The sequence below is a fragment of the Taudactylus pleione genome, unplaced genomic scaffold, assembly GCF_031769625.1.
Source record: "Taudactylus pleione unplaced genomic scaffold, aTauple2 ptg000064l, whole genome shotgun sequence".
Lineage (NCBI taxonomy): Eukaryota > Metazoa > Chordata > Amphibia > Anura > Myobatrachidae > Taudactylus > Taudactylus pleione.
The window spans coordinates 396,676-408,800 of NW_028284466.1; the positions used below are offsets into that span (position 1 = coordinate 396,676).

The window sequence follows — 12,125 nt, forward strand, 5'->3', positions numbered from 1 at the left end:
TATGTCTGTGAATGACGTAGTTCACAGACATATCAGGTGTACACACACGCCGCTGCACTATCCGATATGTCATTCGTCGGCTGAACTGCATAGTGTGTACCCAGCCTTACTCCAAGGTATGCAATAAGCACAAGAATGCCAGGGCAGCATGAAAGCAACGGGTTCTTCTCTAGAAGGGCAGTTGTGGTTGCAGCAGCTGACTCATTTATGTGTTTGTTGTTTATAGCAGGGGATTCCAAGAGAGGAGACTTCAAGGCAAAATCTCAAACATTATCTACAGAAAAGATGTAATTTGCCAAGGAGCTATGTAAATATTAGTATGGCGTTTGCGTCATATACAGCATGTCTAGTCTTGTGATAGCAAAATTCAAATAAGAAAGTATATACAAGAGAACACCCCATGTCTTTGAGCCACTATAGGGTAAGCAGAGGCCTGATGACACAAGCATCATTTGCTTTGTCCCACCGACTTGATGACACAAATGCCAGAATTAAGTCAGAGGTCCCCATCTCTCAGGAGCAACGTATGAAAGAAGGCGAGTACGTTTATATATATATTCTGTATTTTTGTGCGGATAAGTGTTTGTCTGCTGAATGCAGGAATCAAATTGCTAGCAAATAATAAAAAAACAAACATGAGTTTGTTTAGGGAAGCAGATTTTTGAAATGACCTTCAGAGGGTACATATATTACATTTAAGTGGGTGAGAAACCATCTAACCCCACAAAACTATTAGACTTTTAATGCGTTCTCAGATGTATTGGAGAGGAGCTGGCACCCTGTACTTTCAATGGTTCTCCTTTGGCACCATCCAAACACACATTTAGAGGTGCACAAAAACAAAATGGAAACATTTAGGACATAAAGTGTATTTACAGTAAGATAAAAAAGTGAAATGCTAAACGGAATGAATGATGTCCAAACAACAGGACTTTAGCTCTCCCAATGTTGGCGAGTGTAAGTGCATCTATGTTTATGTTCGGAGGACCCACATTTTTGCACCTGTGTGAATGACCCACATAGATGAGAAGAAGTGATCACCTTATAAACTAAGGGTAACAGTAATAAAATCACTAGATCACTGGACAAAATGGCCTGAAAATAATAAAACAGATTTCTGGACTCTCACTTACTTGATATCCGGAGTTATTCTTGAACTCTAAACCAAAGTATTCTTTCTCAGTTAGGTTTAAATGATTGCAGCTCATGTTAAACAATTCTTTACCAGGAGCTTTTTGCTATAAAAAACAAAACACAAACAGCCATTAAAAATGTAATCCATAATTATTTGCCAATTTATAAAGAAAGTCACTGCACATTTTCCATTGTGTTACTGTTATAAATGTCCCAGTGACAGGAAGGCTGTGAGCCCTGTGCTGGCCCCGCCCCCTAAACCCGTGACTTCATGATGTTACACCCAGGGGACTGGGTCGCCAGATCTGGGAAGTAGAGTACTGCATGGTGCTGGGGCATACTAATGACGCTCTGGGCAGCTCTACAGGCTAAAAGGTGCCTGTTTGGCGTGTCCCTTGGATGCTGAGTGGGGTAAGTATATGGGTGTGCTATATGAGTGGGACAGGTGTTTTTAAGATTGCAGGTGTGGGTGTTAGAGGCTTATTTTGAAGGTTTTTTAAAAGTGTCTTTAAATGACACAGGGTCTGATTCAGTTTTGGGAATAGAGTGAGAAACAGCACGTAACTGATCATCTTGATTAAACCATGCTGCACTGCAGGTGGGGCAGATGTAAAATGTGCAGAAAGATTTAGATTTGGGAGGAGTGAGTCCAAACTGAAATCTAAATTGCAGTGTAAAAATAAAGCTGTGAAGTTTTTGTGTGCTACATGCAAAAGCAGTCAGTATTTACTGTACATGCAAAATAAAATGTATGTATTTGCACCCCTTGCATTGCAACATGGTTTGTCCTGGTTCAGAGTTACGTGCTCTTTCGCACTCTGGGCCTGATTCAGAGCCGAACGCTCTGACCACAGCACTCGCTCTGAATCAGGGCCCTCCTCCATGAAAATGGAGCGTCCTCCTGGACGCTCGCATAGCTGTGGGTGACCACCCATAGCTTATGCGAGCGTCCATGATGATGGTCGCAATGGTCAAGACCATCGCGACCATCGGGCTTGCGACGGAGACCCTGCGGTAGGGTCTCGCTGCCGCAAGCCCTGGAGTGATTTTGGCTCTATCAGAGCCAAAATCACTCCCACTGACATCACTAGTGATGTCAGTGGGGCCGGCTTCAGACGGTAGGCGTTCCCATGGGAACGCCTCCGTCTGGCAGCCACAACCCCGGCACGCCCACCAAAGGGGGCGTGCTGTCAATCAACATCGACAGCACGCCCCCTTTGGTGCGAGACCCGGAGCGACGGAGAGCCCGTCGCTATCCGGGTCTCGCGCATGCACAAGACGGAGCTCCCTCCGTCATGCGCAGTGGGGCAACATCGACCTGCTTGCGAGCGGGTCTGAATGACCCCCTCTATTCCCAAAGCTGAATCAGGCCCACAAATATATACTTATAGACATTTTATGCACCCCCAATTTAAGTAGAACATTACATTTATTTTGCCAACAAACACTTGCTGTCTATCATTATTTGGCTGCTTTAAAAACATGCATAAAAAAGCCATTTGACACAATTTAAAGAATACTTTTATTAGGGACACTAATACACTTCTATATTGTTATCCTATATAACTTTGTCTTTTTTTGGGGTACAGACAGATTTCCTCATTTTCACCTATACTTATCGGCGGTAACAGCAGGAAAAAATGTTGTGGGAATGCCGCTTTGCGAGTTTATGGATTGAATTGCGCAAAAAATGTTTGCACGCAGACGATAAGCATGCTTCACACGCATAGGGTGCAAAAACTTAGCTCACGGAAAATTACTGCATTATTGCGGCTAATTGAATACCCCCTTAAGTGCTTTTAGACAGGTCGCAGAATTCTAGGATGACTTATAAAATATGTAATAGTTTACACAGTAGTTTGCACTTTATTGCTATCATTACACAAAGTGTCCTATTGACCAGTGCAGTGATTAGCATGCAATGAATGATTGCTCTACTTCCACTGGGACAAGCAGACTACATTGCAGGTGAGGGGTTGAACTGATTGCTGGAGTAATGAGCATAGCAAGCTTCCAAAAATCAAAAGCTGTTGGGGTAAATTACTATGTATTGTGATGATCCTCGAATAGTGACAGTCTAATAGCAGCTTGTACTGTAACGTCATGCCATGTTCTGTCTAAGTTAAAATACCTCATGTAATTAAAACAATTATAATGCTCTGCAATGGAACATTTCATGTGCTTTGTTCTGTGGATATCTTGGTAAAATGAAGGCTTTGCCAGCAAAGATCTTAGGAAAATTCCACATAATACAGTTATCTGTCGAGTGTTTTTCTTAAATCTGATTGTAGTAATGTTCATCAATGCTCTGTGTAACAAATGTACTTTACATATTAGATGTCTGTAGCAGAGTTAGTCATCCTATAACTCAGCTGCTGCGGAACTACACGCCCCAGCATACCATGTCAATATCTGTCAAGATATGCTGGGAGGTGCGTCTTCGTAACAGTTGGAGATCCAGGTTTCCATAGTCGGTCGGCCTTGTTTTCATGAAAGTGACCATTGATGGAGTTAAGAAATAGAGGACGCCCTCATGTACAAGGACAGATGTGTTTATAGCATACTCTCCATCATTCCCAATTTTCACTGGGCAGTCCTGATTTTCTTTAAGAAAATAGGGCATTGTCATGGCTAAATGGGCAGGTCATGGACCTGGCCTGTTTTATCCTGAGCTTTCAACATGGAATATTGGGATATATGCTGTGGCATGATCAGGATAAGGATGCTGTCTCCTGGGGTAGACAGTATTTACAGCCAGTAATCACAGTGTCTCTCAACAGGTCTGCTGCCTGTTCCCCAGGTAGTGAGAGACTGAAGCTGGACATCCACTATACAATTTTCTGTCAGATATCTGTCCAATCTGGCTGGTTGGAATGAAAACCTGGTAATGTATGGGAGCAAATGACAGTCGATCATATGGTTTTAAACACTGAAAGAAGGACAAAAATTTTTTCAAAATGGTTAATTTGTGTGTTTTAACCAATTTGTCTGAACAAACATTTTTGGCTATTTTCCAGTATTTGTGAGCAAATGGACGATTGTCATTTGCTCCCATACATTACCAGGTTTTCATTCCAATCAGCCAGATTGGGCAGATATCTGACAGAAAATTGTATAGTGGATGGCCAGCTTGAGACTAGCAACTGACACACCTTGTATCAGCCTCTCACAGGTGCTCTGACAATCAATGTTGCCAATTAGTTTCTGTACACCAGACAAAAGCCAGGAATCTAGGGCACACATAGCCCTAGATTCCCATTTACAACTTTTCCTGTGCTTTATTCACAATACTTATAGTATTAACACGTTATTGCTTTACACAGGCTGGTTGGCAAATTTTGATGGGAGTGTGGAGAGCCATCATCACAAATACATAGCCATGGCACAACCGCACCACCTCAGTTGTTTACAAAAAGAGGCATCCTTTCATAAGGGATGTTCTGTTGTGCGACTCGTTTGCAATAACAGCAGAGGTGATCTAGGGCCTGATTCACAGGTGCACGCAGGAGCCTCTGCGTCTTTTGCAGCAGCCGAGTCTGCTTCTTTATGCTAATGCCACAATCAATTCTGTTCATACTGAGTGGGATAGGTATATGGGGCAGCGCTAAACAGTCTCGCTGAATCTTTAGGCACACCATCGTCATACCATCGAAAGCTTGCACCAGCACAATTTTCCGTGAACATGTGTCTTTGGGCGCAGATACTGTGCTAAAATATGCTGATGCTGCAGGAGGTGTCTTGTGTAATAGACTGCTCCTGCTGGCTTTGGTGATCCGGTGCTGCGTCTGAAGATGCAGCATTGGATCACTTGCGTGAACATCAGCCATCTAAGTAACCCAAAGGTACTCAGGGTGGTCGGGTTGTTCACGCTTCCAGGGCCACTAAATATGCATCAGAAAAAGGAGTCACACGTCCCAATTTTCAGGAATGCAGCCCAGCGCCGCCCCTTCCCCGCCCACAAACAGCGGCTATGGGGCACTGCGACTGTAGTTGCAGAGACCTGCACATGCACAGTAAAGAGCCTGCGCATTATTATTATTATTATTATTATTAATAAACTTTACATATATTGCACTACAAGAGGTCCACAGTGCCGTAAAGAGGGCAAAACAATAAGACAGTACAGGGTAAACCAGTACAGTACAAAACAGTAGACAAGTAACAAAAAGTACCACAAATCTCACAGCCACTGACACCAGCTGAAACCTGTACTTATTAGCATGGGCTCAGATACGGGTCTAGGTCACCTGAAGAAACAAACAGCGGCTGAACAGGAGTGAGTCCAGGGACAGAGAGCCCAAGGAAGAGGTGTAGCATGTAGCTGGTGTGCAAGAGATGTAGGTAATGAGAACAGGAATGGAGAAGGGTCCTGCTCATGGAGCTTACAGTCTAAAGCAGCAGTGGCACGTGTAGTGGGAGGGAATGTGGTGGAAGGTGGCTAGACTGGAGTGGCCCGGAATGAGAGGGGGGATGGGGCTGGAGTGAAACATAAGTGTCTGCTGTTGTGACACATGAGGGCCTGCTGGAGTGACACATGGAGGGGCTGCTGGAGTGACAAATGGGCTGAAGTGACATGGAGGACACATGGAGGCTGCTGAAGTGACACATGAGGGGGACTGGAGTGACACATGGAGGGGCTGGAGTGACACCAGGGTGGGTTGGATTGTATTATGTGAATATGTTTTTTTTTTCAATGTATTTCTTGTAGCTGTGTCTTTTTCAGCGGATTTTATGTAGATGTGGCTTTTTCAGTGTATTATTTGTGTATGTGGCTTTTTCTTGCCCTTTAATAGTTACCTCTACGTGATTGTGTGCATGCGCTTTTACATGCTCCTACAAACATCATACCAGGGGCACAGGCTCCATTCAACAACAGGGGGGGGAAGGAGGGGCACAGGCTGCATTTAACAATGGGGGGGGAGTGGCACAGATAGCATTCAACAACAGGGGGGAAGGAGGGGCACAGGCTGCATTCAACAATGGGGGGGGGAGGAGGAGGGGCACAGGCTGCATTTAACAATGGGGGGGAGTGGCACAGACAGCATTCAACAACAGGGGGGAAGGAGGGGCACAGGCTGCATTCAACAATGGGGCGGGGAAGGAGGGGCACAGGCTGCATTCAACAATGAGGCGGGAAAGGAGGGGCACAGGCTGCATTCAACAATGGGGTGGGGGAGGGATAGGCACAGACTGCATTCAACAACGTCAATGTTAATTAAAATAAGCCCTGCCCCGAAAATGATCCCTATGGAGTTTTTTTGAGCAAAAAAAAAAAAAATAAGACAGTGTCTTATTATTGGGGAAACATGGTAGAAGATGTGCCGGCCTCCCCCTGCATATAACAAGAGCTGATGCACCAGGGATATGATAGACGGTGTGGCTTCACTATGACTACAAAAGAAAATTCAGAGGTGGATGCTATTGCAGTAGCGTAGTAGCTGTGTCTTTTGTTGCATCCGCTACTGTGTCTTTAGTCTAATGCCGTGGCTGATGGGTGTCCTTTAGAAATGCCCACCAGCTGCAGCACAGATCCACCGATGTGTGTACAAAGATGCACCATTGGCCACACCAACAGACATTGCACCTCGCACCTCTATGGCAGGCGCAGAATCTCCGACTGAACATGATCACCAGCAGTGGTGGTGACAACACGTCCCCGTCTAGTAGTCACCCCGCCCCCCGAGTTGCCACCCAGAAACACCTATCAAATTTGCATGGATCTGGATAACGTCAGTCTGCGTGTCTGTGGTAACATCAGAATGCATGCGCAGGGGGAAGCCATTGGCCACTTGCACCCGATGGCTTCGCTGCATCCACCTCTGTGTCACCTGTACGTAATTTATACACATTACAGTACATGACTGGAAAGTGTACATAAGAAGTACTGTACTCAGGTTACTTGAAGCCTGTTAAAAGCACATTTTATATATTTACTTTTTTTAGGTATCCGGACTATAGATAGTTAAAAGGTTGACAATGACTAGATAGGCACCAGATGTTAGACAGGCAATAGGTCAACAGGTACAAAAGGTCGACAGGGTTGAAAGGTCGACATAACTGGTCGGCCCGAAAATGGTCGACACATTTATTTAATTTTTGGTGGGATTAGGCACTTAGATATTCTTTCATGTTGACCTTATGTCCCTGACGATCCACACTAATTAATATATCAGAAGCCTTTATTTTTTAAGGCGCATACACACACAACGATTTTTTGAACGATTATCGATAACGATATCGTTTAATCGTTGAAAAAATCGTTTGTAGTTCAGTCAGACTGACCAACTCAACGATTTTCGCTCAACGGTGGAAAAATTGTTTGTAGTTCAGTCAGACTGACCAACTCAACAATTTTCAGTAAGGGAATATACAAAAATCGTTTGTAGTTCAAAAAAATCGTTCATTGAAAAAATGAACGAAAATCATTTACTAAAATCGTTCATTTACTAAATCTTTGTGTGTGTATGCAGCTTTAGAAATGAGTGTTTAGTACACTGTAATCCTGCTATTCACAGCTGCAGTGTTATACTATATATGCATAATTGGGTGTGTCTCAGATGCGACCTTCATTATCAGGTTACAGCTATCGCCACCAGGGTTGAACACCCACAGGTATATCCACTCCAGACAGTAAGATGTACGCCTATTAGGTGGCTATCTAGGGACGCTTTTTGCATTATCATGCTGTTACTGACCTTTAGCTGTCTACACGCCCCTTCCAAACCGTCAGGGAGGTGTAAGTACAAAATGCAGCCAAGTCGGCAGAGCAAAAGATGCGATGTGCACATACAAAAGTTGCAGAGTAAAATCGCCATAACTTGCCTTGATGTCCAACTCTGAGTGAGGTTTCCCATGTAATGAACTACATGTCCATAGTTGCCACCATTCGTTAATTTCCAGGGATAGTCCCTATTTCTTTCAACTAAAGGGCCACATACATCAGTCGGCCGTTTCACTAAACCCCCGACCAGCTGCTATCAATGATTCCGATACGTTGGGCAAATCTGCAAAATTCTTCATGTTAATCCCAGATTATCTGATCTCTATCATATTTGGTTCGGGATCAGCAAAAATCAGGTAAATCCAACATGTGAATTGGCCCAATACATCGCAGATGTATGGGGGGGGGGTCTTAACTTTTCATCACAATTTCTGTCATTCTGTATATTTTTGATGCATTTTTTCACAATCTATTTTAATTTCTGGGTTTAAATGAGCTAAAATGCTTTAGAGATGAGCATTTAATATGTAAAACTGAATTGCAGCCAAGTTTAGTAAATATACATTGATGAGCATTGTAGTGGGCAAAGATCTGCGGAGTCAGCACAGTGCATTACACGCTTAATGCACATGCACATGCTCTGCAGCAGCAATGTGTTTCTAATACCCCTCTTACACCAGAGCTAAAACCCGGGTTATTGCAGGGTTAACCCGGGCAGCTCCTTGGTGTAAAAGGGCACGGGGTTGGATTCCTGGGTCGAGTTACCCAGCAATCCAACCCAGGTAACTTGCAGGGTTTAACACGGGAACAACCCGTGAAACCCTGCAGTGTAAACGGCGCGATCCGGGTCACGATGACCTGGAGCACGCCGCATGCCTGCCGATTGGCCGGCTTCAGTGGCGCTTGGAGATGACGTCATCTCCAAGCGTCCACTTCCACGCCGGGTCACTGCAGACCCGGCTCCGGTATGAACAGCGCCGACTCAGGAAAATCCTGGGTCGGCACCGGCTAAATTCCGGGTCTGATCCGGTTTGGAATCCTGTTCCAATCTCTGGGTCAGACCCGGAATTTAGGTATAAAAGCAGTATAATACTATTGGCAAGTATGCAAGTCCAAGTATGACCTGCCGGCCCTGGTGCTACAGACCGTAAACAGTCATTGTGGGAAATACATTACTTGTAGCACTATGCAATGATTATTAGCTATATATATTAGTTTAGTTACTCATGAGGTCACTGTGATTAGTGCACATTCATCTCTGTATGCAGAGGAGGCACCGGTGGTTTCCCCATGTGAAATCCTCTTTCTGTTTAATCACTGACACTGCCCTGAGCAATTCTTCCTTTTATCCACCCTGAGCTCACAGGCCCTATTCATGCTGCACAGCTCTCATCACCAAATGGATGAAATGCCTGCAAGTGAAGGGTCAGATGTGCTCATCCTGCAGAAGAATCGCCCTAATGGAGCCATTATCTACAATAACAAATACTTAGCCACCAGCTTCTTTGACTTGACTCCAACATGACTATCTATAGGTCTGCATGTATATAACAGATATAACTGATCAGAACAAACAAGGCTAGATACATTCATTTAGTAATATATATTTACAATACACTCAATACCAGTTTAATTTTTATTGACATTTTGATTATTGGTTATGATTAAGTCGATTCATTTAACAAATAATTTTTTTTGTTACTGCATAAACACAAAACAGGTTACAAATATGACACATATCAAATGCCGAGTATGGAGAGGGGAGGGAATATCTGCACCTTTATGTCCTGTTCTACATATATGAATGGTTATACAATGAGATAATGAAACAGTATGTGTGTGACTGTGTGTATAGATATAAAATCTAATAAATATGTGTTTATATATAATATTGTATTATGATAGATAGATACACAAAGAGAGTGAGGAGATGGTAATATTCCAACTAAAGAAATAAAGATAGCATAATTTGAGATACTATATATTGTATGCCTTGGTCCCACAGAAACTGTAAATCTTTGTATTCATATAATAATATTTTATGCTTGGTATTTTGTTATCAGATGCATTAAGTATTGTAAAATAAAATTATAATAAATTGTCACATGCTACATACATCAACGTGATCGTAATAATACAATTCTGTTTATACAAAGAGACAACATAGTCTAAATCATTGGTCTATGGTCTTTTCTACTAGGGACCACTGTTCTAGACCCCATGTCAATGCACCACCAAGGCATCAGTGTACTACTATTTTGGGAACCAAAGTACACACCTGTTTTAGGACCCCAAGCGTCAGTGCACCTATGTTCTGGGATTCCAAGCGTCAGTGCACCCCTGTTCTAGGACCCCAAGCGTCAGTGCACCCCTGTTCTAGGACCCCAAGCGTCAGTGCACCACTGTTCTGGGGCCCCAAGTGTCAACACATCCCTGTTGTGGGATCCCAAGAGTCAGTGCACCAATGTTCTGTGACCCCAAGCGTCATTGCGCCCATGTTCTAGGACCCAAAGCGTCATTGCACCCCTGTTCTGGGGCCCCAAGTGACAGTGCACCCCTGTTCCAGGAACCCAAGCATCATTGCACCCATGTTCAGGGACCCCAAGTGTCATTGCACCCATATTCTGGGATCCTAAGTCACTGCACCCCTGTTCTTGGACCCCAAGCAACAGTGCACCCCAGCTCTGGGAACCCAAGCGTCAGTGCACCCCAGCTCTGGGAACCCAAGCGTCAGTGCACCCCAGCTCTGGGAACCCAAGTCTCAGTGCACCCCTTGTTTGGGACATCAAGTGTCAGAGCGCAAATTGTCTTGGACATCGTGCCTCTGTTCAAGGATAAACAAGGGACCCAAAAACAGATACTGAGAACCATAGTGGGGTACAAAACAACACTGTGTGCACCTCCTCTACAATGTGTGACATGCAAAATAACATCTAACAAAACATACATGACTGGTAGGATTTAGGGAATTACTCTCCCACCAGCTTACATGTGTGCACATCTCAGAGCCAGCAATGTTATTAGGACTGACAAGCAATGCAGAATATAAGCCGTACTGACATGCTGTATTTCTATCACTGACATTTCATTCAGAACATTACATGTTACTATAATATATGTAAACAGAACAGTGCTGCTTTCTACAGTATATATAAATATATTATATAGTATTTAATAGCTGCCTCTCTGTTCAGTTATCTAATTTAAAAAAACGTATCTGGAACATAATCAGAAATAACATGTTACAAAGAATGAAACGGAAAATAATGCCCTATTCAAACAATGTATATCACAAAAGTCTCTTTCTCAAGCTACGTCATCTACTGTTTAAACACATTAGTGAAGAATTGTAATCAATTTACTTACATCCACAACAAAGGTCTTCTGAGAGTCATCCAGAAATTGGACTTTCAAGTGCAGCATCATCGGGTGTAAGACAGAAAGTGACCTGCTCACAAGAAGTGCAGCTGGATGGGGGAGCGTGCAGTGTCAGAGGCAGCTGATGGAGATTTTCTTTCTTTGCTTATAGATAAAACATCTACAAGTAGTGCATGCTAACAGGCACAGGCACAGATACTATTATAAAAAAGTATATATACAGATACAGTGCAAACAAATAGGATATAAAGTGCAAAACAAGCGATTAAAGGAAGAGTGCATAAGGAAAGAAGGACGTGCTCATGGGAGCTTACAATCTATAGCGAAGCAGTAAGTAAAGCCAATAATACAAGGGCAGGATATTACTGGGCTGAGCAGCATATCCCTGGCACCACAAGTAGTTGTCAACTGGTAATACACCCAGCAAGGTTAGAAGATACTTGAGTAGCACCTATCAGGACTGTGAGGTGGGTGGTGCAGCCAGTGCCAGCAGGATCATAGTTGCCAATTCCGCTCATAACAAGAGGAATTAGGTTTGTTTTTTCCAGTTGCTTTTTTTTTTTTTGTGTGCATTGCCGAGGCGCCCCTGGATGTAAGTGAATGTGTGTGTTTTTTACACTGGTAGTGACTGAAGGAGGGGGGAAGGTTGTGTCTGGGGAATAGAGGGCAGTAGCCAGAGGAGAGTGAAGTTGGATTGGGCAGACAGGAGGGAGTGGTAAAATGGTAGTGTCTAAATCCCCTTCACGGAGAGAACCCTGACGTCATTAGTCAGTGTCCAGCGTAATTTCCTACCATCCAAGTGGGCATAGAGGGAGAATATAACCATGTGGCGAGCCACCGAGCCCAAAGCATGGCGAGTGCAGCAAGCCCGCGAGGGGACAACTGTCTTGTT

General features: G+C 43.7%; 1 protein-coding gene across 1 annotated transcript in view; it reads right to left on the bottom strand.

Moving 5' to 3' along the window:
- Positions 1 to 11,278, bottom strand: part of FRMD7 (FERM domain containing 7) — a 71,410-nt gene extending 60,132 nt beyond the window's left edge. Inside the window, exons 1-2 of the mRNA XM_088465808.1 lie at positions 11,222 to 11,278; positions 1,134 to 1,238 (exon numbers count right to left, since the gene is read on the bottom strand). Of these exons, the coding sequence (XP_088321934.1) occupies positions 1,134 to 1,238; positions 11,222 to 11,278 (162 nt within the window). The remainder of the gene's footprint in view (positions 1 to 1,133; positions 1,239 to 11,221) is intronic.
- Positions 11,279 to 12,125: the final 847 nt, after the last annotated feature.